Consider the following 27094-nt stretch of genomic DNA (forward strand, 5'->3'; position numbering starts at 1 on the left):
AGCTGGAGGATCGGAAGCTCTTAGCTAAAAAGAAACGGATACAGAAAAATGCAACAAAAACAGAGAGAAGGCAACATCGAAAACAGATAATTCGATCCAATCCTTCTATTTTTACAGTATTACAGTAAATACAATTACACTACCTGCTTCAATTTATTGGTAGATGGAGAAAGCTTGGTCGGGCCCTTCAGACACTTCATTCCTCCCAAAAACCAAAACGAAACAACAAGCACTTCTCTTTATCATCAAGTTGCAATTCACTTCTATTCCATAGATCATCTCACTCGAGACTGTGCGACAACGAATCGAGCCCCTCGGTGCGGCTTCGCACGATCCGATGGAAGACCTCCCTGACTTGCCGCTCGAGCGGTTCGAGCCCTTCCTTCATCGCCTCGCACAGCTTGGCCAATTCTTCAACTTCTTGCTTGACCTCCACCTCCTTGTCCTCCGACACCGGGAATTGAATCGTATCAGTGAGCTCCGACAATTGATGTACGGATTTCTCCACCTGCCTGATCTCCCTGAGCAGGCCATTCGCGTTCCTTCGATCCTTCCGCTTCGATTCCTCCACGATCTTCTCGTGCAGCGAGAGGATCGGCGCGGCCCACTGGAAGCTGCGGGGGACGGAGAAATGCATCTGGAGGCCGCGGTCTTGGCAGGGGATAGCGGCGACGAGCGCCCACATGACGAAGAGGAGCACCGAGCTCATGGTGTACACCGGCACCGCGAGGCCGGCGGTGGCGACGACCTCGTGGCCACGTGGCGCGGTGAGGTTGTTGCCGATGGCTTGTAACTGCCGCGCCGCCGACCACGTGCGGGAGACGCTCCAAGAGAGGGAGCGGAAGTGGCCGCCTGGGCCGCTGCCGCTCCTCGACGAGTGGTGGCTGTCGCGGCTGGTGCGGCCGAATGAGCGGTTGCGGTGGGAGAGCACGGAGGCGGCATCCTTCTCGTCGAGCATTAGGATGGTCAGATCGGTGAGCGCCTTCTTGGCGCGGCGGAATTGGCCCTCGCCACGGGCCTTGCCTTCCTCACCGCCACCGCCGCCGCCGAGGGCGACGAGGACGATCTCCAGAAGTTTCTGCCACGATCGTATCTGGTCGATCCCGTCGCGGATCGCGTTGCAGACGTCGAGCGCCTTGACGCCGCGCTCGAAGAAGTCGGAGATCATGCGATCGAGCGGCGGCCGCGCCACCGCCGCGCGGTGGTTGAAGAGGATGACTCGGAACTCCTCCTGGCAGACGATGAAGGTGTCGAGGAGCTTCCGGATCCAAGGGAGGGAGAGGATCACCTCGTCTCCGCCGGTACCGCCGGCGGCGGCGTTGAGGTCATGGAAGAGTTCTGCTACGTGGCGCTGGAAGGCATCGAGCTCTTGGGTCGGGTCGTGGTGTCCGCCGTCCATCGTGTGGGCCTGATCTCGCCGGATGCTTAGGATCGAACGGCCCAGCGACGCGAACGGCACCGAACTCCCCTGGTAGTCCGTCGCGGGCATCCTATCGAAATCCGCCCCACCAAATCCAATCAAATCCAACCCCAAATTCTCATTCCAGAACCGAAACCCCAACGCTCAAGCTTTTATGCGATTGGCTGATGGGGAGGGGGAGGGGGAGTATTAAGAAACTAATAATAATATTGTAATTAATCGACGGTGAAATAATTTAGAGGTGGAGAGGTAGGTAGCTTCTAAAAGGGTTCACATAAAATTGGGTTAAATAGGAACGGGATTAAATGGGACATGATCACAGGACGCGGGCGAGACGCGATCGGGACGCGAGGCGGGAGAAGGGACGGAGTCGCACGTGTAGGCCCGCCCGTTGCTTGCGCCGGGAGGGGAGGACCTGGTCCGGGTCGTCGACGTGCGTCCGAGGAATGTTTTTCAGGACGATTGTCGATGTTTTGACGGAAATGCCTCGACCTCCGCTTCCGTAGTATTGTAGTAATTGGATCAAACCGGATCCGATAGTGCGTAGAGTATTTATTTATTTTGTTAGGAATTCCGAAGCCATAGTTTCATTCATCCATGATATACAATATGAATGGAAAAATAGGACAACGACATTTTAACACAAGCCTTGTATCTGATTTTACAACAGTGAACAACATGAGAGAAGATAAGATGTCAAACCCTTTGCGGGAAACATACTTAACACAAAGTATAATCTAGAGTATTTATAAGAATTTGTGTCTAATATTGTTTTGTGGTTCCTTTGCAATCTCAAAAGCATGTTCTTATGTAACTTTGAAAGACAAGAGAAAATAATTCTTAATCTACAAGAGATATAGAACAAAAGGGAGAAGAAAAAAAAACATCGAAAAGCAAACAAAATGGATGTGGTGCAAGCAGATCTGTCGATGTAGCAAAAGCCAAATGTCGGATCCAATAGCGGAGTGGCAAGGATTTGACGTGGGTGAAAGAGGAAGGTATAAGTAAGTCGTGGCAAAGGTTGAAATAGGAAGGTGAGAGATGGGAGGTTGTAGCCAAGCATGAATTCAAATGTGAGCTGCGTTAGGGCTTAGAGGAGGAAGCCTAGGGCATGGGAGGATCATCAAGGCATAAATCTAATAGGATATGGAGGGTGAGATTGGGGGAGGAAGGTCCAAGGGTGCAACGATGAAACTCGGAACTGATGGGGAAGTGATAGTAAAGCTCGGATTTGACGGGGAGACGATGATAAGAAATATATCTAACATTGAGGAGAAGGGATGAGAACGATGATGAAGAAGGAAAAGAGATAATACGGGAAGTGAGAGATAAGGGTAAAAAGAGAATGAGATAAAGGAAAAGGGAAAAGAAACCTCCTAGAAGAGCAAAAATATTTCTGGCTAGAAGAGGAAGAGGAAGCAAAGCCACTAGCGGTGGTGGTGAGAAAAACCTTGACTTAAGAAAGGGGAGAAGAAGCTGAAACCCTAGAGCTTTTTGCTACAACTAACTCCATATGACTACTGCAATTATATTTGTTTGTCATATGAATAGAAACGAGATAATTTTACTTAGACCTCTCTAAACTATAATTATTTTACACATATTTTTTAAACTTTTTTTATAACTTGTATAAAAAAAATTAGGGAATGTATGTTGAAAATATTAATAGTTTAAGGATCTAAGCGAAATTATCCATTAATAAATTCAAGTTTGATTTATGAAATTTTTATGCACACAATAGAAGTATAACTTATATATACAAATATAGAATATTAATATATATATGAAAACTAATCTGAATAAGAACGGTAGATAAATATTAATTGTGATTAATTACACATAGACCTTCTAATTTATCATCTATATTTATACAGACACTTCATTTACATTGACTTTCTTAATTAATTCTTAACTTCTCTCTTTTCTATAGAAAATAATTAAGCAATTTTCGGAGCTTCTAACATCAGCCGCATAATATTTTATTTTAAACAAACAATTAACGAAAGAAACATTTAGAAGGAATTAGATAAATGGGCGGTTTAATATATTAACAAAAATAGATAATAATAGGAGCCCAGTCTAATTATCTTTTTACATTAATATATCCTTAGAACACAGTAGCGAATCGGGTCGGAAGTGGTCTATCGGATCCATTGTCGTCCCCTAGGAGTGGGGGGGGGGGGGGGGGGCATTTTGGGGAAAAGGGGAACGGGTACTAAGAATGGAATCGGTCAGCCATACCGTGTTTACTGTATGCGAATTCCGGAGTCGGGACCACCGAGTGGGTACAGGATAAGGTGCGGGTGTAGCTTACCGAGGGTAGACAGCGATCGATAGGCCCACCCTTAAAACAAGGAGAAAGTAAGATAAGATGGGCCCACATGTGTACGAGTCGCAGAAACCTCCACGTCAGCATCTAGTATTAGATTAGAAATTCGCCGGGAAGATTGTAAACCCGTGGAGTTGACATGTTAACCATTATTTAACCCCGGTGGTTAATTGAAAGGTTGTTGCTCGAGAAGGTCTTACGTCAAATTAGGACCATTAGTGCTCCCCAGGAAAAAAAAACCCCTTTAATTTTTTTCTCCGTTGTTAATTTCCCACTTGCAGGAAACAAAATGGTTTAAGTTTTTGAAGGGTCTCGGACCAAGTACTCCTATTGTACAGTTGACGATTAGAAACAATTCGTTGTCAACAAATGAATTGGATGTGACATAACTCTTGTTGCATTGGTACTTCGAATAAGTCGTATGATGTTCAGTCAAACAGGATCGGATTGTTATTCTTGAGATTGGATAAATAAATCTCATATCGGACGGCTACTTTTCTCTGAGAAAAATAAAGTAGAGATTTATTTATCCAATTCAAAAATAATAATCCAATTCTGTTTGACTGAATAGGATGTGCATTAATCCTATCCTTTTCTTCTTCGACTGATTGAGATATTTTAGACATTGACATCTCTTGCAGGCCATCCTTGAATATAATTATAGAGCCAGAACACTAAGCCAAATTTGAGAATACCTCTATTTTAGTGCCCCAAGTTTTACGTCCTCAAGGCAAAGATTAATTATCCTCTCAGAGTTATATAAATTTTTTTAATTATGGCTACATATGAGTAGGTAAATGGAGTTGGAGTAATAAGACGGTTGACAGGAATAATGGTATTCAAACTCTTCCTATTTCTTCAAGCACAAGAGACCATTTCTATTCCTTTATAACATTTGGGGACTTAAAAGGTGAATTTTAGACTTTCCTATTAGTTCTTGGACACGGTCCATAACATTCCTAATTGTCCCGTTTTAGGTTAAAAAACCATCCAAAGCACTAAATAATTCGTAATTAATATGTTTTCTAATTATACCCCAAAAGAAGAATCGTCATTGAGATTCGTGTTACCTGCTTGAATTCTTCCAAAGTCTTATACAACATGCTGTTGCAGCTTAACTGTGGGATTAGTCCTTTTAATCATTGCCTGGAATATTTTCACATAATACAGAAAAGCCAATAATAATAAATAAAATAGAATGGCTACTGAAGCCAACATGAGATCATGCTGAGCTATTCCTGTGAGCTCCTTTTCTGGCAGGAACTACGCAGCAAGCAGCATTTGGTTCAAAAGATTCCATGTGATCACGTCAACTTCCAACAGTGCAGGAGTAGAACATCCATGCGAGCCTGCCAATAAACACACGGCTGCCCATCTCTACGTCAGAGCCTCACCATACAATAAATAATGCACCACTAGGGCAGTTGAAATTGATCCCAACCCAGCTTTATTAGATTGGGGAGTGGGGACCCCCATCAGAAATTACAGATTGAAAACAAAGCTACAGAATGCACAAAGAATATCAGAATAAAAACGGCTAAGATCATTTCATGCAACGGGTATTACAGAAATGAAGAAATAGGATGACAGCAAAATTGAAAATATAAGCATAGGATTAGGATGGATAATTGCTGCAACCCAAGTTAACTACTGATACATTAATAAGAAAGAAGAATAGAGCGTGATTGTTCTTAAATCAGATTCCATGGTTCCTAACCGTTCTATTCACACGCCAACTTAGTGTCGAAGCTGCTCAAGCAGATGGCAAAAGCCTGGAAGGCTGACAGCGGATAACGGTAATCCATGGTGAACATATCTTTTGCAACCTTTCCAAATTGCAAAATGATCTTATCGTGCTCCGGCAGTGCTGGCTGCGAAGGCGTTGGAGCTCCCGCAGCAGGTTGTGTAGCAGCAATGAGCTGAAAGTTCTTGACAGATGCAACTGTCACCCGGCCTCGGAAGTTGAGGCACCAGCATTGCAGCTGCTCATGCCATCTTGGAGCCTTGTTCTTAAGGATCAGAGGCCTCTCCTTGCCCTCGTCCTCCTCGTCATCCACCACTCTGGCTCCTCTAGTTATGTCTGAGAATCGGGCACTGCTGAAATCCATGGAGCGGTCCATGATGGATGATTTGGAGAAGGAGACACTGCCAAAGGAATCATCCAGAGAGCGGGCAAGTAGGTTGTCAGGCTGACATGGGACCGTCCCACCAGCATCAAGAGCCGAGGCAGGAATGGAGTGCATGACACAGTGCATACGCCGTGGGCCTCGAGTCCCCAAGACATTCAGCTCATATGAAACCTGAGCTATGCTGTAGTTGCCAGAAGGAACTTTGGGAGAAACTTTCTTGGAGTAAAATCTACGGCTTGTTTTCCCAGTTTGGGAATGGCTAGCTCCATTGTACGGGGGCTGTGTATCATAAATCACAAATTTTGTACCAAGGAAATTGGTCCTGAAAAGCACAAGTGTGGGTTCATTAGTTACCCCAAAATGAAGCTTTCGGCCTTATCATCACTCAAAAAGTAGAAGATGATAAATATTGTGAAGTCAAGTTCTCCTTACTTCAGCTTTCCAATATATGTGCTACTTGATCTTGATACATTGTCTGCATCCATAGATATTATATACTCTGTACAGGTTGTACGGCGCCTCCTCTTAGCTGATAAGAGGAATTTCCCATTTTCAACAAGCACAGCTGCAATAAATTTAAATAATAAGTTAAAATATACTACAAATATAAAAATTGCAACATCAACCAAGTCTACCATATAGAGAGACACATTTCCTGTTAGCAATTTTCTGGTAGCATTCTGATTGCTCAGATAAGCGCATGCAAAGGCCTCATGCGACAAGGGGAAAGAAAAAACAAAGGCCCACAAAAAACAATTCAGTCGATATAAACAAATATCAAAACAATTTTGTGATGACTGGAAGCATTAGTATGGAAAATGGATCTCCAATAGGCAACCAAAGAAAAAAGTTGTTAATACTAGGACTACAGGTATTCATTAGATGAGCAAAAAAGAAATGATAAGGAACTCATAACAGATGAAAATAGAAATGAATACTACAGGACTCTTAAAGATATATAGCCAACATAAAAGTCACAGTGGAGTGTTAAAAATGGATGTAGTCTTGCACATTCCTCCAAAGGAACACGAAAATAACTCATGTCATGTCTGTGAGCAGGATGATCAATTGTGCCTTAAGAACTCATTTAAAAACTTAGGCGAGACAAAACCATTACATTGCAAAATTAGTGAGTCAATCCCTGGGTTGGTGCCTTATTCAAGCCACAAGGCATTGAGGCAAGCAACTTAACAGAACAGTATTTTCAGTGTTCCAGAAAGCAGCTAAGGCAACCACAATGGTGGGAAGGAGCAGTGGCGGCCCCACAAAGGGAAAAGGCAGCACTAGTTTGGCGATCGGATCAACAAGGTAGCCTTCGCAGGACGCTAAGGTGCTTAGTGAGTCGGGTGGTCCACTTTGGCAGAATAGTTCCCTCCACCCACTCCTCTAGGAGCAGAAAGTTTGGCTCTCTGATGGTGACCTTGTGTGATGCGCACACGCCCACCACCACGTCACCACATGCAAAGCGTGTGACCTAGAGGGAGAGGTACTCACGGGGGTTGCTCTTGCAACACCGGAGTTATCGTTGTATTCAGCCTCGATGATGGTGCCGGAGTCATTGCTGTCAATGAGGGAGTTGCTAGATTGGGAGCCGATGAGAATATAGATGCGGGATAAAGCAGAGGTTAGGGAGGACTTGAGGGGGAGGGCCAAGTTGTTGCGCACTAGGGGAGTTGAAGAAAGAGATTGAGACATGGTAGTTTAGGATTCTTTACAGTCCATGAGAGGTTGTAGGAGAGGAGGTGGGTTAGCGTAAGAACGAATGGATGGATGCACTCCTAGAATATGGGCTATGATAGAATGGTTGATATGTATTTGTTATGTAGTCAATCATTCCCAAACTACCAAGAGACTCTATCATGGCTCTTATCCTGGTAACCACAAAGGTCACATCTTCTATAAAAAGAACCAAAAAAATACCATGATGTTCAATCATGTGCATTAATAAAATATGTATATGCCCTTTGAGCAATTTATTTTTTCAGATGCATTATTAAAATATGTGTATATATATGTAAATCATAATTTTTTGTTGTTATGATTGTGAATTGAACGATTAAAAAATTAATATTTGTTATCTTAGTTTATATATTATATATCATAAATTTTTCTATTAAGATTGCTAGACCGTCTTGGCGCCATGTAGCAAGGTGGCTGCCTGCAACCCGTGGCCGCCTTTAAAACATTAATATTTTTTAAGAAAATATGAACTTATTTTCCATAGGAAAGTGCCTTGAGACATGCTTTCGCTTTCAAATATATTGTTATTCCCGCAACATGTGTGGCAGTTCACCATAACTCACACTGTAGAGTGACAAATATCTAACAATAGGTTTGACATTAGATGGATAAGAGATTATGCTGGATATGGAATACACTGTGTTGACTTATAATAACTCCAAATTGTGAAAAAACTTACCTGTGCTAAGACACAGGAAGAGATGATAAGTATGAGTAGATTTATCTCTCTTAATAAAACACTGAATAGTACCATCTCGAGGTCCAGGCTGCGAAACAGAAAACAGCAATACATGATCATATTAGTTAATCAAGTTACATATTTTTCCAAGTTTCCAGCAAGTACATCACTTTGTCATTCTGAATTACACTACATTAACAATATAGTGCTAACAGAGTAAATGTTTCTTAAAAGGAGAAGCAGAATGAGTTCTCACCTGCTTCAAGGACACAGGAAAAGTAATCTTCCCAGTGAATTCTGGAGCTTTTACAATCTCTTTACACATTTCCCTCCATGACCGGCAAACAGCTGCACAAGCAACTACATGCTTGCGGGAAGGCCATGTGCTCTCACTTGCTTCCAACCTTTTGATCACATCACGAAGTAGTTCAGGAGGTAAATTTGTCCAGCAGCTGTTCTGGACCACAATAGCTGGGTCGTGCACCTCATGCACAGCACTCTGAGACTTTCCTCTGAGATGACCTGAGAGCCTAACCTCAAAACCTCGCCTAGATAAGCTTCCAAAACCATCCCTTACATCACGTACAATACTACGGAATGACATCTACTCCAAGGCAATGGAAGCAAGAATAATTTCCTCCTCAAGGCAATAAATGGCAGCCAACTACATAAGAAACAGGGGCTGACAATCTTTAAATTCAGCAAGACAACCTGCAAGAAACATGGCAATCTCACTAAGAGCTCTCTGGAAAACTAAAAATTAATATTACAAACAGAAATATTCATGCAGACTGTGCAACTTTTTGTGTCTCCAAAACAACAGGTAACTACAATGATGCAACGGATGCATGATGGATGCCTACGGAGCATGTAATACAACACACATGAAACTAGGAAAGCACAATAATAAAAGAGGATCCTACCATGAAATAGACAAAGACCGAGTCGGCGAAATCAAAGACTCTCCAATACTTGATTACAAGAATTAGCTATGCATAAATCAAGACCCATTTTTGGTCTTCAATTTCTACATAAAAAGTTTCAGTTTTGAGTACCAATAACTGCTAGGAATTCAATCGGTGTACTAATATCCACTGGTTCTATGCAGCATGTCCTAAAATTAACTTTCAGGACCCACGGAGACAATTTCCACAAAAAATTTGCAGCTAGTTTACTTGTATTCCATCTCCCACTGCTAACTTCCTCGCTGAAAACGATATATCCTAATTTCTTCCCAAAGAAAGGAACTTTAGAAACGGAAATTGAAATTGCACCAAAAAGAAAAAAAAAAAAAAGAGAAGAAAAACTAGATCTACCGCGACTCAACTACAGAGCTTGGCGGAATAACCCGAAAAACTAGCAAATGGGAAGGCCAAGGAACTCTAAAAGGAACTAAAACGAGATAGATCTATAGACCAGCACCGACCTCCTCTTCTCAAACAAAACGGCAATAGACTTCGTACTAGCTTAAGAGATGCGCACTTAAAACACCAACCCTCGAATCGAAGCGGCCCCAAGAAAAGAATCGCGTCCTCGATCGAGATCTCGCAGCTCGCGCCTCCAGATCACAGTAGCCGATCCCTTCCTTGTTTCGGGCCTTCCCTTCCCTTCCCTTTCTCTCTCTATCCCTCGCCTCCGCGGAAGCCCTACTTTTTTCCACCACTCTCCCACTTTGACTTCACCTTTCCCTTTATTTCGTTATGTCTTATTCTTTTAAATATTTTTTCTTCCATTCCCCTGTCAAGACGACGGACCTGAAGAACGAGTTAAATCCACTTGAGGAAAAGAACGGTCTACCGAGAGGAAAGTAGGAGGAGAAAGAGAGGTAAAAGAAGGATTGCTGCTGATTTTACGGGCTTTTGACTCTCCCTAATTGTACGCCATTAATGTCGCAAAAATTAATAATAATAATAATAAGGTAAAAAGATGAATAAATGACATGATTGAGAAATTTATTTGTCACCAAGATAACGATATTAGATGATATTTTTCATCGAAGGCATCACTTTTGCTATAGTCTAAGAGCTGATCATTGCATGCTACTCGCATGCAGAATAAACTTATCACTTATTGGACGAAGAAAGAAGCATGGAAAGGGCTTTCCATGTTACTTTGACACGTTAGAAGGCATCACAAAACTGGCTTCATTGAAGGCATCACCAAACTAGGTATCATGACATTATTTACCCATGCGATATACTTTTCAAACTTATTACCTAGAACTGTGTCATCTTTATAAACCTGGGAGAAACAACGTCGAAATTATATTTATATATATATATTTATTGTAAAAATATTATTTACGTAAATGTGAAAAGTCCCCATTAATATATATATTCACTGGTATAGCAATTAGGTGACCAAACTATTTTGATGGTACCACAACTAGGTCACCAAACCTTTTTATTTATTTATTTTGTTGAGAAATTGGTGACCAAACTGTTGTGGCCGAGGTTCCTCATAAGATACACCACTGGAATTAGAATCGAGTATTCTAAGATTTAGCTGAGTAGGGATAAAATGCAGTGGCCTGGGTGACTTAGTTCTGTAGGTTCATATTGAGAAAGCTGGCCTGCTACTATTAAAGATCATTCTGAAACAGTTCAAGTTTTTAGGTGTTCCCTTCTAAATTTAACAGAGATGTGTGTGAACTACATCCCGTGAAATGGAACTTTAAAGTCAAAGAGCCAGCCATTCTTTTCCGGACAGATTGTTTAGCATACTAATAAAAGAATGTTATAGCAAAATTATACATGAAAAGGTCTAGCCAATGAGTAATTTAAAAATGAAACTTCTTTTCCGGGAAGTGAGAAAAATATGTGAGCACTTATAATTTACAAGCATGAAGTACAGCACACTATTCCCAGGGAACTGCTTGAGTTGATGAATTCTCTTTAAGCAAAGAATTATATAATTTACAATTCAAACTTGTATCTGTGGAACGCTCAGATTTTATAACTCAGGGGAGTCCGGTCTCCAAGGCCAACGGTAGCACCAGAGCAGCATCGCTCCTAGTTGGAATTTGTGGCTGCTGTTGGAGAAAGGAACACACTACTGAAAATTTCTCCCTCTGTAAGGCAGATCCTGGGAAAATAAAAAGAAAAAGGAAAGCATAAGACGGTGATCAGCTTATAGGGCAATATTCCTACAATTTGCGGGTTGTTGTAATCATCAATTTCTTGTGTTATCAGTTGTAATTAAAATCTCATAACAGGGTTATGCATAACACAGATGAAGCACATTAACATAAATTGCATCCTGCTCATTACGATTGATCATGTAGGTGGAATTTGAGAATTCCACTTGGATAGAATAACTTTAACTTGAAGATAGTTATAGAACTCCCAACTGTACTTTTTATGGATTTCTGAACTGCAAAGCATACATTTTAACCCAATCACTAGTATCATACAGGATGGAAAAAGGAGCTGAAGCCTCACACCTTGGATGACAAGCAAGAAATCATTGAATGCTAAAACGGAAGCAGACTTACTGGTGGATAAGTTGGCATATAATAAACTGGCCGTGTCTGCCCAACAATCATCTGTTGCACATTGTACTGTAAAATTTGATGATAGCATCATTAGCCCTGATAAGTTGCTCGAATAGATATCACTTAAACAACTCTGATACTAATATGCACATTCAAGATATGCAACATAATTCACCCAGATAGGGAACTTGCATACCAAGGGTCCATTGGGCGGAATATATGACTGTGGAGATTGCAGTTGTGCAGCCTGTGGATTGTAAATGACAGGCTGGTGTCCACCACCAAAGGATGGTCCACCCTATCATAGTGGTTCCATGTCAGAGATGCAATTTAAGAAAAAACGAATGAAGAAAATCTAGTTCTTGGAAGCAATTAAACAGGAGCTTACATCAAAAGTACCAGCATCTCTCATAACTGGAATTGAATAAAAGTCCATTGGCACATGGAATGCCAGTATCCTTTTATTCATGAATAATGGCAGAATAACAGATAAAATAATTTGTAGATTCACACTCACAGTAACAATTGATGCATGAAATAAAGTCCTTACGAAACAAGATTAATCTAAAATTTAAGATAAAACATCTTGTTTGGACCGAGGGTTGGCTTTGGGAGGATATAATATGCAAATAACTATAGCTATTAGAAAGAAAATATATAGATAATTGACATAGAAAGTAATGACAAGATCTATGACTTCGACAAGAGAAAGTACGTCATCATTGAGCTTGTTTATACATTAAAGAAAAAGGTAAAATAAGGTGCAGCAGAACATAAATACATATAAAGGAAACAAAGAGAATGACAAAATACTTTCTAAAATCACTATCTTGAAAAAAAAAAGGGAACATTGAGCCTAAGTTCTCACCCCAATGCCTACAGGTAGGCCAGGCATATGTTGGGAAGCCGAAATGTTACTTGTATAATAAAAAGATCCATCAGATACTGGTGATTGTGGCCTTAAAGAAGCTGATGGGGTAAAACTCTTAGCATTTGGATTGAGCTTGAACTCCTGGACCATTAGAGTACTTATTCAACAGAGAAACATAAAGAAATATAAGTATAAATAAACATAAAAAGCAGGTTCACCAGCGAAGTGGATAGTTGATCTATGGATTAGAAGGAAAATAGAAAACAAAAGGGAAAACTTCAGTAGAATATTCATAATCAGACCTTGGCATTGGGATTCAACATTGACCTTTCTGAGGACAAGGACCCCGTTGAAGAGCTTGGTGATAAAGCAGTGCCAGCTGGAATTGAGCTAGCACCAACACGCTCAGAAGTAGATGTGGAACTACCAGGTCGTAAATATGAATTCACTGGTTCAGTTGCAGGAGACAAATTGCTAGATATAGCAGAATATGAAGATTCATTAATTGAATGTTTCTTTCCTTGAGAACAAGTTGAAGGATCATGTGCAATGGCACCAGGAAACGATCCCTTTAAAGTTGTCAGTCGGGATTTCTCTGCAACATTTATCGGCATCACATGTATCAGAATCCATGACTTGGTCGTTACAAGAAGAGCTACATCAATCTCAATCCACCGTAGATAGTTTAGAAAGAATAATAATAATAATCATAGCAGTAATTTCTGTTTTAACTTTATTAATATCATCATTAAATTGAGCTTTGCAAAGACAAGTGAAAGCCCAAGGTTACAAAATTCTCACACAAGTTATAGTAATATTCTTTTTTTATGAAAAAGATGTCAATATGCTTCATAACTCACATAAATTCTTGTTCAAACTATAACTACAGTTAATGAACACAAAGTTATACAACTGGCGTATGATAGTAAAATGGGCAAACGGAAGTACAACAAAGAATAAGAAAAAAAGTAACATGAGATAGCACGTAAATATTTACTAACCATCCACAATAAAAGGTTTACTCTCCTCCAAGGTCTGCATGAGAAGAATGAAATAGATCAAATGTGACGATAAGAGACATCAGGTAGAAAAATGAATTTATAGAGAAGCTGGTCAAATTATCTTCCCCTTCTATCTGCACGCACCTTCATGACACACGATTCCCTGCCATGACCTTTTATTTCCTTCTCATTCAACCTAAATTCATTCGGCATATCAGATCAAGGCATCAAGCATCCATGAGACAAAAAGTTACAAGATCTTAGTTATACTAACAACTCTTAGCTTATTTTCACTAAAACTTGGTCAACAAATCAAGCAGCTCATAGAAAATTAAGCTCATCTTGATATGGTAAGCTAAGCTCTTTAAACTTTTACGAAAAGTTGATAGAGAACCAGCTTACTTTCTTAAACTTAGATCAAAATAAATTGCAGGTCAATCTTGAGTGAACCATCGGAACAATCAGTTCACTAAGTCAGACTGGAGTAGATAAAGTTGTGTGTATTTATGTAAACTTTACATACAAACTTAACAACAATTTCACAATACAAATTACCCTATACATCTGAATTGTTAAAGCCAATTTCACTTGGGTTATTCTTAAGATAGAACAAGTTGGAGTCCAAGATTAATGAGCTTGTTTCGAGCTTCAGCTGGTTTCATGTCCGTAAATGTTGAGCTGCTCAAATTAGGCTTTTGTTTGTCTATAGTTTATACAAAGTGGCCTGAAGCCATGAACAGACTAATGTCCAAAATATGGAGCTCAATTCTAAACTTTAGGCTCCCAAAAAAGTTCAATTCAAAGTTGAATAGAGTATTAGACCTATGCTCAATCAAGCTCACTCAACTACGCTTCCTATTTCTCATATCGAATTTCACGCTCACAGAACCAGAAGGAAAATGCACAAACCTGCTCTCATCTATGGAAAGGGACTTCGTTGCAATATAGTCAGATGTTAGTTGACTGACATGATCAACTGAATCATTGGGAAATTCATTCTTATCAGCAGGTAAATGGGAAGACACTTCTTCATCCTGAACATAAGAATAAATGCAGACAACAGCTTCATACAAGATAAAGAATATAAGACCATTTAAAATAGAAGTGTTTCTATATAGCATGCCTAATAGAAAAGATCTAGTTCGCCCCATCATGAGTTTGATATCAAATTATCAATATTCACAATTATACACACACACACACAATGCTATAAAATGTTCACAAGTAGCCTTTTACCTTATTTCATGAACTTCAATTTAGTCAGCAGAACAATTTCCTTCAAACAAGAATAATTCATGCAAAATGTATCAAAACACATAAGACAAACAGGCATGTACTAGACTTTTCCGAAAATTTTGGTGCCTTAGACAATATTGTCAAAATTTTGGTGGCACGTGAAAAATATTTGAAACCTAAAGTAGAGTGACAAATAACGCATCACCAATTGAAAATAAAGGCTCCTTTTCTATCAAAAGTAAAAACTAACCACAGTAGAATTTAGTCCGACATGGATCATTGCTAAAACAAGTATCTATCTTATAGAACTTTGTGCAACAGAAATGTATCTCGGATATAGCCAAATATCTAGCATAATTTAGAAAGATTTTGTATGCAAACCTGTGAAAGTATAATAAGGAGAAAAGAAGAGAGGAAAGAAAAAGGACCACAAAAAATGCAACCACTAATAGTGTTTTTCCCATGATTTAAGGTTAATCATGAACAAAGGCTTAAGACAGATCACCAAAGCAGGCATCCCACATCAAGATCAAATAAGTTTCATGAAGCCACAAAAGCTTCCTAAGCATGGAGTTATTTAGAAGCACATATTATCGTGGTATGCAAGTGAACAGGATGCAAATTTTAAAAGAAAGGAAGAAAAAGAGGAAAAGGCAGTGCATAAGTGCATACCACTGATGAACAGATGGACAATTCCAGTGCTTCAGTATTAGCTTTCCTACTAAATGAATCAAAATTAGAACTAGTAACTATTGAACCAACGGAAGCCCCTAAAGTTTCAATATTCCAGGAATCCGTGTCTGACTTTTCATTTTCTTGAAATCGGCTGCCATCAACATCCCTACAGACTGCTGAATATCGTATCTCCTCATCAAGATCAAATTCTTCGTCGAAATAGATTCCTCTTTCCTATTAAAAGTAATCAAAATATTTCAACATGGTAAAAAGCACGCTAAACAAAAACATAAGGTTGGTATGAAACACTAGAATTCACCTCAGCTAGATGAAGATCTTCTGTTTCTTCACCCTCTATTTCTCTAGCAATTCTTGAGGCTTCCCTTTCAAGATCTCTCATCCGAGGACCTCTCTCAAGCTTTGTTGTGTAAAGTTCCTCGTTGAAAGTACTTTTCACTCCAAACAAGGTTTCATTGGTTTGAAACTGATCCCAGTTCCTAGTAACAGTAGACAGGGTTAGGAGCCAATCCAGACGGATGATTGAAAAAAACCAGAAGATAGGATCTCGTCGATTTATCAGTAAAGCAAATTAACAGGAAGCTATCTAAATCAATTTTAGAAAGATCAAGGATTCTTAAATGGAAATAGAAGTCCGATATTCTAGAGATCAGTCAAAAAATTGTAAATGACAAGCATGCTTAGAGAGAGTAACTATTGATATGATTATTGCAGGAAACATAACAGCTGAAATTTCAAGCATTAAAACAATGTATGGTTATTAGGCAAATATTTAGGAAAGATGAAACAATTAACTTTAAACATTACAAATTGGTATATCAATTATTCAAACTGATAGTTATGATATCTAAGGTATGAAGATAATGCAGTTAAGTACAGCTCAAACTAAAAAATTTACTTAAGTACCTATTCCATGTTCCATCAAATATGTTCTCCAGCTCAGGACATTCAGAATCACCTTCATCCGGGGCCCAATGCCCCAGCTCTCTCTCTTCAACATGATGAGAATGAGAGATGACAGAGTCAATCATGAGGTCTTTGCATCTGTCACTAGTATGTCCATTTGTGGATTTATCAGTACTTAAAGACATGTCCTGAAAATTGATCAAAGTCACAAAATCATCAATTTTGGTCTGACAGGCAGACATGGAAAACTAACTAGAATTGATTAATTGCAAACAGAAATATCACTGGAATACCGATAAAATGATGCAAAATGCCATCATACTGACATCTTAGTAAAGTAAGAATGGCATAATATTACAAGGAACCTTAGCAAAAATTTGGACAAGTTCTCTTGCAGGAATAATCATAATCTGGGGCCTTTCAACAATATCAGAAACAGGCTTTGGCCCTCGGACAATACCATCCTTAGTTAATTGAGCCATTTTCAAGACAACTCCTGCAATAATGTTCAGAAAGTTAACATAAATATAGCTATTGTAAAGAGATTCCAAAGCAGTCATATTTTCTTCTCTCACCAGCTAAATGAGAAAAGGAAAAAGGACGAAGAGAAACTACCATAAATAATATTTGAACCAGTGAAGGTATATTAACATGGGTTCTACAAAGCCTTTGCCCTAAATTGGATTCCTCCTTGCAGCAAGTATGCTAGGGAGTCTATATGTAAGATACTGCAAAATGGAAAGGATTGGCATAAATGTGGCATTAATGATCCAAAGCATATTTAGGCTTGTATCTAGGAAGGGTTCGCTCCATCCTGTTACCCTACGACTCTGAAGCACAAATACTCCAACACAGGTGGAATATATGTATCCAAACATATCGGATATGGATATGGATATAAGATACAGATATGTGTCGGATGTGCCCCAAATATGAACCTGATACATTTCTAAGGTATCCAGATTAAAAAAAAATTATTTTAATTTTTGAATATGACTCAATATGAAATAAAAATTTGTCTTTTTTGAGAACTAGTTATACCAGGTGGAAAGAACCTATCAAAGCTTTAATGAGAGGAAAGAAGCCATCGACCCCTATTCTCCTAATTCTAGCCAGTCATTCTCTGTCGACACCCTGTGTCTTCCTCTCCCAATGCCGACAATCTTCAGACTTCTCAGAAGGCATCGATCTCCCTCCACTTCTTCCTCCTCTCCTCCCATAGCTTTCCCAGTCCACTTCTAACCCCCTTTCTCCTCTCCATCACCACACCACAACTCCAATTGACTTGAGATTCAGTCTATTTTTGAATTTTTGCTCCTCGATTGGAAAAGAAGTGGGTTTCTTGTTGTTTATTCCAGTTGAATATGAAATGATTTTTCTGTAATAGAAATTTAGGTTGCTATTTTGCCGTTCTTGCTTGCTATTTCCTCTCCATTAGAAGTTTGGCTGCTTGCTTGCTATTTCCCATCCTTCCTTGCTTCAGAAATTGACCTGAAATTTAGGTTGTTTACTATTGAATCTAGTTGGATTGTAGATTTTGGTGAAGGCTTAGTAGAACATGGTATATTTAGTTGCAAATTTGCAGATACATGAATATAATATGTTTTTTATTTAATTTATTTATTAGTATATCTTTATTGTATATGTATCTTAACTTTTAAGGACTTGTCGTATCTTTGTACCCATATTGTATCTGTACACGAGCTTCATAGCCCTATGATCTCCAATCAATCAGAAAAAGTAAAAGTATATTATATAAGTACACCATACCAATATCTTGGTCAACATTTGCTGCATGAAAGATTCCAGAGATAACAGATCCATTCTTCACGTGTACTTCCACATGATGGCCAATAAGGGAGGTCATGACATATATTAGTCGATCGCGTGAAGGACTTACAGATCCTCCTACTTTCTCTCCATTTATTAAACCTGTTCCAAAATTCTGTAAGAAATAAAATCAGAACATCATGACAAGTGGAAATCACAGGTTTACCTGCATTCCTAAAATGGTTGGATGCTGACTTAGCATAGTGCAGCTTACTTTCTGTCCTTCCTCCAATGTCCATATCTCCTTTTCGACGGCCAATACCATTAGCCGAAGTTCTGGAAGATAACACTTGCTGTGGGTTCATCCTAAGCTTCAGTGATTGATGAACCATGTGTCAATCAGCAAATGTTCTTATCAATTGTAGTTTTCATGAACGCAAGATTTTATGGAGATGCATGTGCATGAGGAAAGAGCAAGACAAACAACTTTCCAAAGATGCATTGACAATTGAATGACATAAGTAGATGAGGCATTACAAGTAGAAACTTGATTTTTTTTTTTATGAACAGTTGTCAATTAATAAGGTCTTGTTTCAATATCCAAGGCCTCTATAACACTTATAGCAAAGAAAGGAACAAGACAAGAAGAAAAGAAATAACTTCACAAAGTTCAGTAACGATTGCTTTCAGCAATCAATACTGGTACCAAAGATTAAGGTTGGGATACCTAAAGACAGAGTGCTATTCAAACATAGAAAATCTGAAGTATGATAGAAAGGTCAAAGGGTTCATTCTTATTTTAACAAGTATAATGTACAAATGCACAAATGACGAATGTATCAAAAGCTCATCCACATGAGAAAGTTCATCTACTAGAAGATTATACCAATTTGACATGACTGCTTTTTACTAGCAAAGAATCAAGTGATATTCTACAAACCATTGTCTACATTTAGATATAAGACAGGCAAAACACAACTTGTGGAACAGCAGGGGTCGTGTCAGTGCTTAAGTCTATTTAATCTTAAATTTCAAGAATAGTAATATATGTGGATAGCTTTTCAATCTTATTCATGCAATCTGAGTTAGTTTCTGCATAGCTTCATCAGAGCTTAAAAATCCTTAACATTTTCCCTATCCAACAACAGACTCAAACACAAGTGCTGTATGTATAATATATGTAAAATTCCTTCTCTTATTTCTCTCAGCGCCTATATTTTTTGTTGGTTATGATATAGCAACCCATAATCAAATCAACATCTGTAGGTGGGAATCTCACTACGAGGGTTGCTAAGAATAACAGGACAGGAGGAGCTTTGAGACTGGAACGAGTAGGAAAAGGGGTTTGGACTTTGGAGCAAGTTTTTACTGCTTAATGATTAGAAGGTGGCAGAGGAAAATTAACAACAGTCAAATCCTATGAATCATGGAAAAATATAACGCATTTTCTAATTCCCACATCCACAAATCTTGATGTACCATATTGGGAGATCAGGGAATCAAAGCCCCCCCCCCCCCCCCCCCCCCCCCCAAAAAAAGTTAGGATTTAAGGCTTCATAAAAGAGCATCAAGATGTTCATTACGATTTCCTAAAAAAGACTAAGTAATTTGATGATTTCACATTTCCGTCCTCAGAAAGAGAGGATTTTCGATTCTTTGAGAAATGTGTTGCACCCATAGCATGATCCCATAAGGGAAATCCTAGAAGGAGGCGCAAAGGATAGAGTTTAAAAAATAGAATCTCGAGAAATCATAGCATAACACTCTAACCGACAGAAAAATATATATATAACAATTAAGAGTATCATGGCAGGAATAACCAAGAACTGAAGCACAAACAAATGAACCAACTAAAAATCGCCAGAACACAGGGTCTTACCTTGTTGTTTCCGCTTTTAGATCTTTCTCGTCGTCTATTCACCACGAATTCGATTTCGATCTCGTCCGAGCTATCGATTCGCGATCTCGTGAACCAAAAAGGACCAAAACAACAGAGAATGCGAGAGCGAGAGCGATCGGAGATCAAGAGGAATGTAGAACGAGGAAGAGGAACGGCGATCGGAGAAACCCAAACCCTAACCCTAGCTATGTCGGAAGCGGGATAAGTCAGACGGGATAAATTCTTTATCGAATTGTTATACTTTCCGATATTGGATAGGTCCAATTCTAGTCGACGACCTCGCGTTGCCACGCCGGCCCATGTCGCAGTTGATGAGAACGCAGAGATTAGTGTTCCCCTTGTGGCAACAGTTAGCACCGTTGGATCAACACTGAGAAAGAAAAGAAGATATAGTGAGCCATGAAAGGTTTCGGAATATCATCACTATAAAAATAAATAAATAAATAAATAAATAAATAAAGAAGAACGTAACCCAAAATTGGCAATTGAACTACATTTAAATTCTAATCATCCCCAAAAATAATTATGATGTCAAATTAGCATAGATATTTGATTATTATTCATAATAGCTTTCTCTTAATAGATCTACACATTTTAACCAAAATTGTTCAACGTAGTCTAGTTACATTCCGCGAATCACGTTCTCTCGTTTGATGTGCTATCTCTCTCGCTTCTTTCTTTCTAACATAGTGTGAAATAGCTCGGCAGTCCTTCATACTTCAAAGATAGTGTGAAATAGCTCGGAAGTCCTACAAACTTGGCCGTCATGTTCATCATCATACAGATAGCACTATATCATATGGCTCCACACCGCACAGGTATTAATGACGAGATTTAAACTCTTTGTTCTCTTTTTCCCCCCCTCTACATCAAGCACTCTAAGATAAGTAGATAACCTTCCTTTTCTCCGCAAGTACAAGGCTAACCACAAATGAAAGGTCAATTCCAAGAATGTCTTTTGATTTCTAACGACGTGGGCGTGAATCAATCGATCATCAAGCTACTCTGCTTTTATGAGCTCTTCCAAAACCTCATGAAAAGCATGGTGCTTGTTTCTTTCCGGTCAGTAAAAAAAAAAAAGAATGAGAAAAGATGATAGCAATAGATTCTCTATAGAATCTCAGGAAAAGGAAGACATGGATCTTTGTGGAATCACTAGTTGCATTTGTTGTTTTCTTCAGTGTGTTCAATTGTTTCCCTGCTTGGATCACCATAAATTTATATTTTTCACAGTGACTCCTTAAGCAATATATCACTTATATCCTTTGTGCCACTAGTCTTCTGCACCTCTAGATTGCAAGTAAGCCAGAGAGAACTGTGTGACCCACAAGGCGATAGATTATGGAGGAAGCATATCTAAAGAATGGAAGGGGAGAAGAAAACTAGATATGAGGTCGAAGATATTATTCTGGTAGCTTCTTTCGACGTAAAAATGATCACTCTCTCACTTTATTACACCTAAAGTAATGTCTAGTACAAAGCCTCCCGCGAAAAAGAAGGAATATAGGTAGGTAAGAGCCCCTCAATTCAAAATATTAAAGCGAAGTCATCGTGCAATAATTCACTATAAAATTGTAGAACTACTTATCTTTTTAGAGGAAATACCATCTTTAGACAGCTTTTGTACTAACATGTAGCTACCACTAAGTTGCTTTGCACATCCTCCATAACGGACCACAACTAAAAGATGGAAAAGCTACTTTGCATATCTTGCAACGATGATTACGACATAGACCACCTATATACTACCCCTAGATAACCTTGCTCACACTCATTTCCATCTATAAATATTCCTTCCTACTCAGAAGAAAACCATAGGAACTACTACTACCATCATGGATGCGAAAAACCCTTATCTAGTTGTGATCCTCATACAATTGATATATACCGGATTATATGTCATCTCAAAGGCTGCATTTGATGAGGGGATGAGTACCTTTGTTTTCATCTTCTATCGACAAGCAGCTGCTTCTATACTTTTGCTTCCACTCGCTATAATTCTGGAAAGGTAAGTATATCTTCCTATCAACTCATCTTTAATTCTTTTCCTTTCACTCCATTACTGTCATCATCTTTTGTTCATTTATCTAAGATAGCAAATGATATATTTGTATATAGGAAAACTGCTCCACATCTATCGTTCTCAGTATTAGTAAAGGTGTTCATGCATTCACTCTTCGGGTATGTTCTCCCATTCACAAACAAATTTATTTATTTTTTGCTTCTTAGTAGAAATTAACGTGTTCGAACTTTTAGGATTACATTGAGCTTTAATGTGTACAACATAGGCCTGAAATACACCTCAGCAACAGTATCTTCTGCAGTGACAAACTCAGTCCCTGTGATAACCTTCTGTTTGGCTGTTCTTCTCAGGTAGGCATCTTTCTTATTAAATTATAACACCAAATGTATCTTGCTTTTCAAGGAGAATAAGAATAAAGTTATTCAAGAGTAACGGGTTCCACTAAGGACTACTAAACTATGTTCAATGCTCATCGAATGTCAGTGGACCTCTGAATAAATAAACTTATCTTTCGACGAATGAATAAATTATTCCTATTGCTCGGTTTGTCCCACCTACCACAGTTTGTTCACATCTTTCGAGCTATGTTGGTGCATTCTTAGCCAATGCCCAATCGGGATATGAAACAATACTAGATACCATAGCGGTCTAGATTCTTAAGAAGATCACTGTAGACTGTACATTTGTGCTGAATGATTCGTCACAACATTACAGCGATCTTTCAGTGATGGTATTTTCACATTAACAAAAAGTCTGTCTGTAAGTGTTCCAAAGACTTACTAATAAATGTTAAATGGAAGTGTTTTATGCATTCAGATAATGATGTGCGAGATTGTGGGGTGCAGTTCATCATAAATATCTATATCTTGTAAAGAATGATTGGTAAACCACTAAACCTGAGCCTTTTCAATAAAAGTTCTGCTAAAATTTCCCTGGCGCAGCCCAATGTAAATTTTTGCATCTAAACTAACATTCTTCAGGGTATTTTCATGTTAGTATAATGACAAGATTTTTTTTTTCTTATATGCAGAATGGAGACTATCAAATTGAAGAGCTTGTCAGGCATGGCCAAACTCACAGGGATAATATTTTGCTCGGCAGGAATTCTTGTCATTGCTTTCTTTAAGGGACCCTCGTTGAATCCTTTAAATCATCATCAAGCTTTTGGACAAAGTACCAGCGTTACAAATCACAGCCCGCCTCATTCAAAAGAGACGTGGATTAAAGGATCCTTTCTCTTGATTTTTGCTAACACAGCCTGGTCTCTGTGGCTAGTTCTACAGGTGAATACTCTAATGCAGCTGCAATATATAGAAACTCTAATGGGAAAAATTCTGTACCATGATAAGGTTAGATACTTTCTTATGATCTTTGCTAAGACAATTTTGCTAACAGGGGCCATTGCTAAAGGAGTATCCATCCAAGCTCCTTCTAACAACTCTACAGTGCATATTCAGTACAGTTCAGTCATTCCTTGTAGCAATGGCATTTGAGAGAAAAATATCTAGATGGAAGCTGAAGTTAGATATGGGATTGCTCGCTGTTGCATACTCCGTAAGTACACCAAAATATAGATTTTCCTTTCTGAACTGATCCTCTTACAAACAATTGCAAGCTTATAGCAATTGAAACTGAAAGATACTTCTTTTCTAGTTGTAAGTTAAGACCTTCAATATTTCTTTATTCTTGTCTTGAGTTCAAAGACATTAATGAATGACAGGGATTTGTCGTTACCGGTGTTTCATTCTACTTACAAACTTGGTGCATCGAGAAGAAAGGTCCCGTCTTCCTTGCAATATCGACTCCGCTAGCTCTTGTATTCACCATAATATGTTCCTCATTGTTCTTAGGAGAGTGGATTCACTTGGGAAGGTAATTTGTGTTTTAGATTCAAGTATGTCCGTTATATGTTTTAGTTTCATCACATCTCACTCTGTGAATGCATGCAGTGTCTTAGGTGGTGTCTTGATGGTTGGTGGTCTTTATAGTGTTCTGTGGGGAAAAGGTAAAGAGAGTAAAATGTTGGAGTCATCAGATGGGGATGGAAAAGAGCAGGTTACAAAGGAGGCATCATCACCATCTCACTCGGTTTAGGCCTATTTCGCATATGAATGCAAATGCAAATGCTCGAATCTTGAAGCATTTGTTATAGAATATCATGTAGTTTTATTTCCTCTATAGATGTTCATAGATGAAGAGTCTTTCTGCGTTATTTATATACTTCTACAAAATTATCACGATAGTAGTTATTTCACCTGATCTCTTCGGAATACATAAAAATAGACACTGCTACTTTCCTTTGACGTCTTCTTCACCTATAGGTCTTAGTGTCTTACTAAACATGAAACAGGAGAAGTCCAACAGCAACAAGATAAGCACAAGCATAGAGAATATGGATGTCAACATTGTTGGCAACTTGGCTTAGACCATAACATGGCACTTTGTACATAGTATAACAGTAAAACCAACAATAATGGCAATGACTATTGCGAAGCAATAATATCAATAACTACTAGGAACCATACAACGACACTGGGTGAACAGGATTTTCTATTTGGACGAGAAAAGTGTCTTGAGATAATTGGTTTTGAGAAAGTGCGAGATCCGTCAGTGTTCTACTGCAGACTGCAGCTCAGTTTGGCAAACTCCCTCTTGGACACTTGGTTTTTGATTCATCCTTCCTTTGACTCTTTCCCCACAGGACACTGTAAAGCCCTGCAACTAGCAAAGCCCCTCCAAGAACACTACAGCACATTATTCCAACAAACGCATAAGACCCTTCTAAAGAAGCCAAGAATTCACAGTTCACACACTTGAATGCCAACAAGGCACATTAGCATTACCTTCCCAAGCTTATAACTTCACCTAAGAGAAATGAGGAGCAAGCTGATAAGGTTCGATGATGTAGGCATTGCCATGAACACCTGTCCTTCCTTTTCGATGTTCCAGGCAATCAAGCACCACGCAACACTAGAGGCACATATACCCCTATTGATTGCATTATGTCACAAAAGGCCAATGTATTGATGCAGTGTAAACTTTGTATCGCGCGGTAGAATTTCCAAGTATAAAGATACTAGAAATCGATAATGGTGAGGTGATGTTTGTATGAAATGTGGTCATGAAGTTCCTTGTAAACATTCAACAAATAGCATTCATTGCTGAAATTACTAACAGAAGAGGAGAAAGGCTTATTCGATGATGTAAACTATGTGCCACTGCAAGTAGGCCCTCATCCATTTGAAGCTTCCATTTTGAGAAGTCCCTCTCAAATGCCGGACCGACCAAAAAATGCCTGAGTTATGCTAAAAAAGTAGGTAAGAGTAGTGAAGAGAAAGTTAGCAGGATACTCTGTCAGAAATGTTCCCTGTTCATGTCTCCAAGTATCAGAATCTTAGTGACCATCTAAAAGAAACAGATCATAAGACTTTAAGTGACACCACCTTTTTTCTCTCGAAGATCAAGATGAATCAAAATGAATCAAACTGTAATTCTTTTACCAAATGCATGCACATAAATTTAAGGGATCTTCTAGTTTAGCACATAATTGATATATTTGTTTATTAAGGCTTATGTTAAGTCTTTCCACAATTATTAATTTGGAAATTGTATATATTGTTAATCAAGAAGAAAAACAAAAAACGTGAGTGATTCTAGTAAAGAAATGTAACATGATAGGTTTTACTAATCCCGAGTACAGTGTTTATATAATTTACTGAAAAATATAATGACTAGAATAGAGTCAATAGACAGGGTATGAAATGAAGACCTCCAATAAATTCTAATAAAGAAACAGTAACGTGATAGCTATGCAGAAAGATAGAGTCGGTTGTTTTCTTATTATTTTTTATCTGGATAATCCGCTTTCAAGCTTGCCCAACAAATAAAATAAGAGTCTTTTTGTTTATGTACCTTTAAGCAAGCCCTTATGCTTAAACAAAAAATCTCTAAAGTTGATATCTATAAATACTTTTTTTTTATTTAGATACTTTTATCTATAAATAATTTGAACGGTATTAACAATAAAATATATATTTTTTAAGAGATATATATATATATATGAAATTTAAAAAGACTCATACGCAATAAGAGAATTTTAATAAAAACGATAATTATAAGTTAATTTTTTTATAATAATTAGTTGGAGTTAGAATCGATCTTATGACCTTGTAAAAATATGGACGACACTGATTTGATCCATTTGGAACATCACGATTTCGACGGGAGGAAATTTCTGCATTTCGAAATATATCTACTTCCATCTTTTAGCTGGATTTATCGAAGGCCGCAAGAAATCTTAAAAGGTGAGTATCTCGTCCACGAGGGTTAGAAACATGGTAGTGTAATATTTAGATATTGCTAACTTATTTTTAAAGATTTTTAGGTATAACATAACATATACTTTAGAGATGTTAACCGAAAGTTATTGATTGGGGGGCGGGGGGGGGGGGCAAATCTGAGTAGGATAGTTGTCAGGCAATTTCTTTTCAGGGCAGGAGGAACACTTTCCCCGAGAACTGTATACTCTATTATCCAACGACAAACTGGGGCGAGGATTGCCTTCCAGTTGAATACAGCTCGTTTCCTAGTAAGAAAAAGAAGAAGAAAGAATAAAAAGTATCAAAAGGTGCGGTGCATTTATAATATGATGAAGATGCCACTTACTTGTAATCCCTTCGAGTCAGATAGATGACGAAGTGGGACACGTGGTCCGCCGTGGAGGCGACATGGTGGATCCTCCCGGCTCATGAGTCATGGCTACTGTATTACAGCACTGTTAATAGGGACTTTTATGATATTACTCCCAATAGGAGGGGGCCTATATGTAAAAATGCTGCAGATTTATTATAAATTTTAGGAGTCATGATGACTAGTATCAATGGCGAGTTTTATAACAACAACTT

The 27094-nt window shown here is 38.7% G+C and overlaps 4 protein-coding genes across 7 annotated transcripts; 1 reads left to right on the forward strand and 3 right to left on the reverse strand.

The window, feature by feature from the left end:
* Positions 1-76: 76 nt before the first annotated feature.
* LOC140778622 (protein BYPASS1-LIKE-like) lies at positions 77-1615 on the reverse strand. The gene has a single exon (XM_073123431.1). It carries the CDS (start codon positions 1487-1489, stop codon positions 281-283), a length of 1209 nt encoding a protein of 402 aa, XP_072979532.1. The 5' UTR covers positions 1490-1615; the 3' UTR covers positions 77-280.
* Positions 1616-5179: 3564 nt separating this feature from the next.
* LOC140780097 (tubby-like F-box protein 14) lies at positions 5180-9991 on the reverse strand. Of its 3 annotated transcripts, none has more exons than XM_073125433.1 (5): positions 9780-9991; positions 8554-9008; positions 8298-8385; positions 6311-6443; positions 5180-6200 (listed from the first exon to the last, which is right to left on the reverse strand). In XM_073125433.1, exons 2-5 carry the CDS (start codon positions 8899-8901, stop codon positions 5471-5473), a joined length of 1299 nt encoding a protein of 432 aa, XP_072981534.1. In that variant the 5' UTR covers positions 8902-9008; positions 9780-9991; the 3' UTR covers positions 5180-5470. The 3 variants fall into 3 exon arrangements, with proteins under 3 accessions (XP_072981534.1, XP_072981533.1, XP_072981532.1); XM_073125432.1 differs by having other exon boundaries at positions 9724-9991; XM_073125431.1 differs by having other exon boundaries at positions 9793-9990.
* Positions 9992-11077: 1086 nt separating this feature from the next.
* On the reverse strand, positions 11078-20531 carry LOC140780196 (polyadenylate-binding protein-interacting protein 4-like). Of its 2 annotated transcripts, none has more exons than XM_073125604.1 (15): positions 20147-20531; positions 18494-18638; positions 18268-18429; positions 16863-16993; positions 16498-16685; positions 15893-16070; positions 15571-15807; positions 14572-14696; positions 13807-13858; positions 13663-13696; positions 12964-13256; positions 12659-12802; positions 11987-12088; positions 11791-11856; positions 11078-11381 (listed from the first exon to the last, which is right to left on the reverse strand). In XM_073125604.1, the coding sequence occupies exons 2-15, from the start codon at positions 18630-18632 to the stop codon at positions 11349-11351; spliced, it is 1884 nt and encodes a 627-aa protein (XP_072981705.1). In that variant the 5' UTR covers positions 18633-18638; positions 20147-20531; the 3' UTR covers positions 11078-11348. The 2 variants fall into 2 exon arrangements, with proteins under 2 accessions (XP_072981705.1, XP_072981706.1); XM_073125605.1 differs by having other exon boundaries at positions 18494-18633; positions 20147-20510.
* Positions 20532-21967: 1436 nt separating this feature from the next.
* LOC140758071 (WAT1-related protein At5g64700) lies at positions 21968-24487 on the forward strand. The gene is made up of 7 exons (XM_073094085.1): positions 21968-22175; positions 22286-22348; positions 22424-22540; positions 23221-23473; positions 23586-23744; positions 23911-24062; positions 24140-24487. The coding sequence occupies exons 1-7, from the start codon at positions 22003-22005 to the stop codon at positions 24282-24284; spliced, it is 1062 nt and encodes a 353-aa protein (XP_072950186.1). The 5' UTR covers positions 21968-22002; the 3' UTR covers positions 24285-24487.
* The last annotated feature ends 2607 nt before the right edge of the window (positions 24488-27094 follow it).

The sequence above is a fragment of the Typha angustifolia genome, chromosome 3 (assembly GCF_048772165.1).
Source record: "Typha angustifolia cultivar Huaian chromosome 3, ASM4877216v1, whole genome shotgun sequence".
NCBI classification, from domain to species: domain Eukaryota; kingdom Viridiplantae; phylum Streptophyta; class Magnoliopsida; order Poales; family Typhaceae; genus Typha; species Typha angustifolia.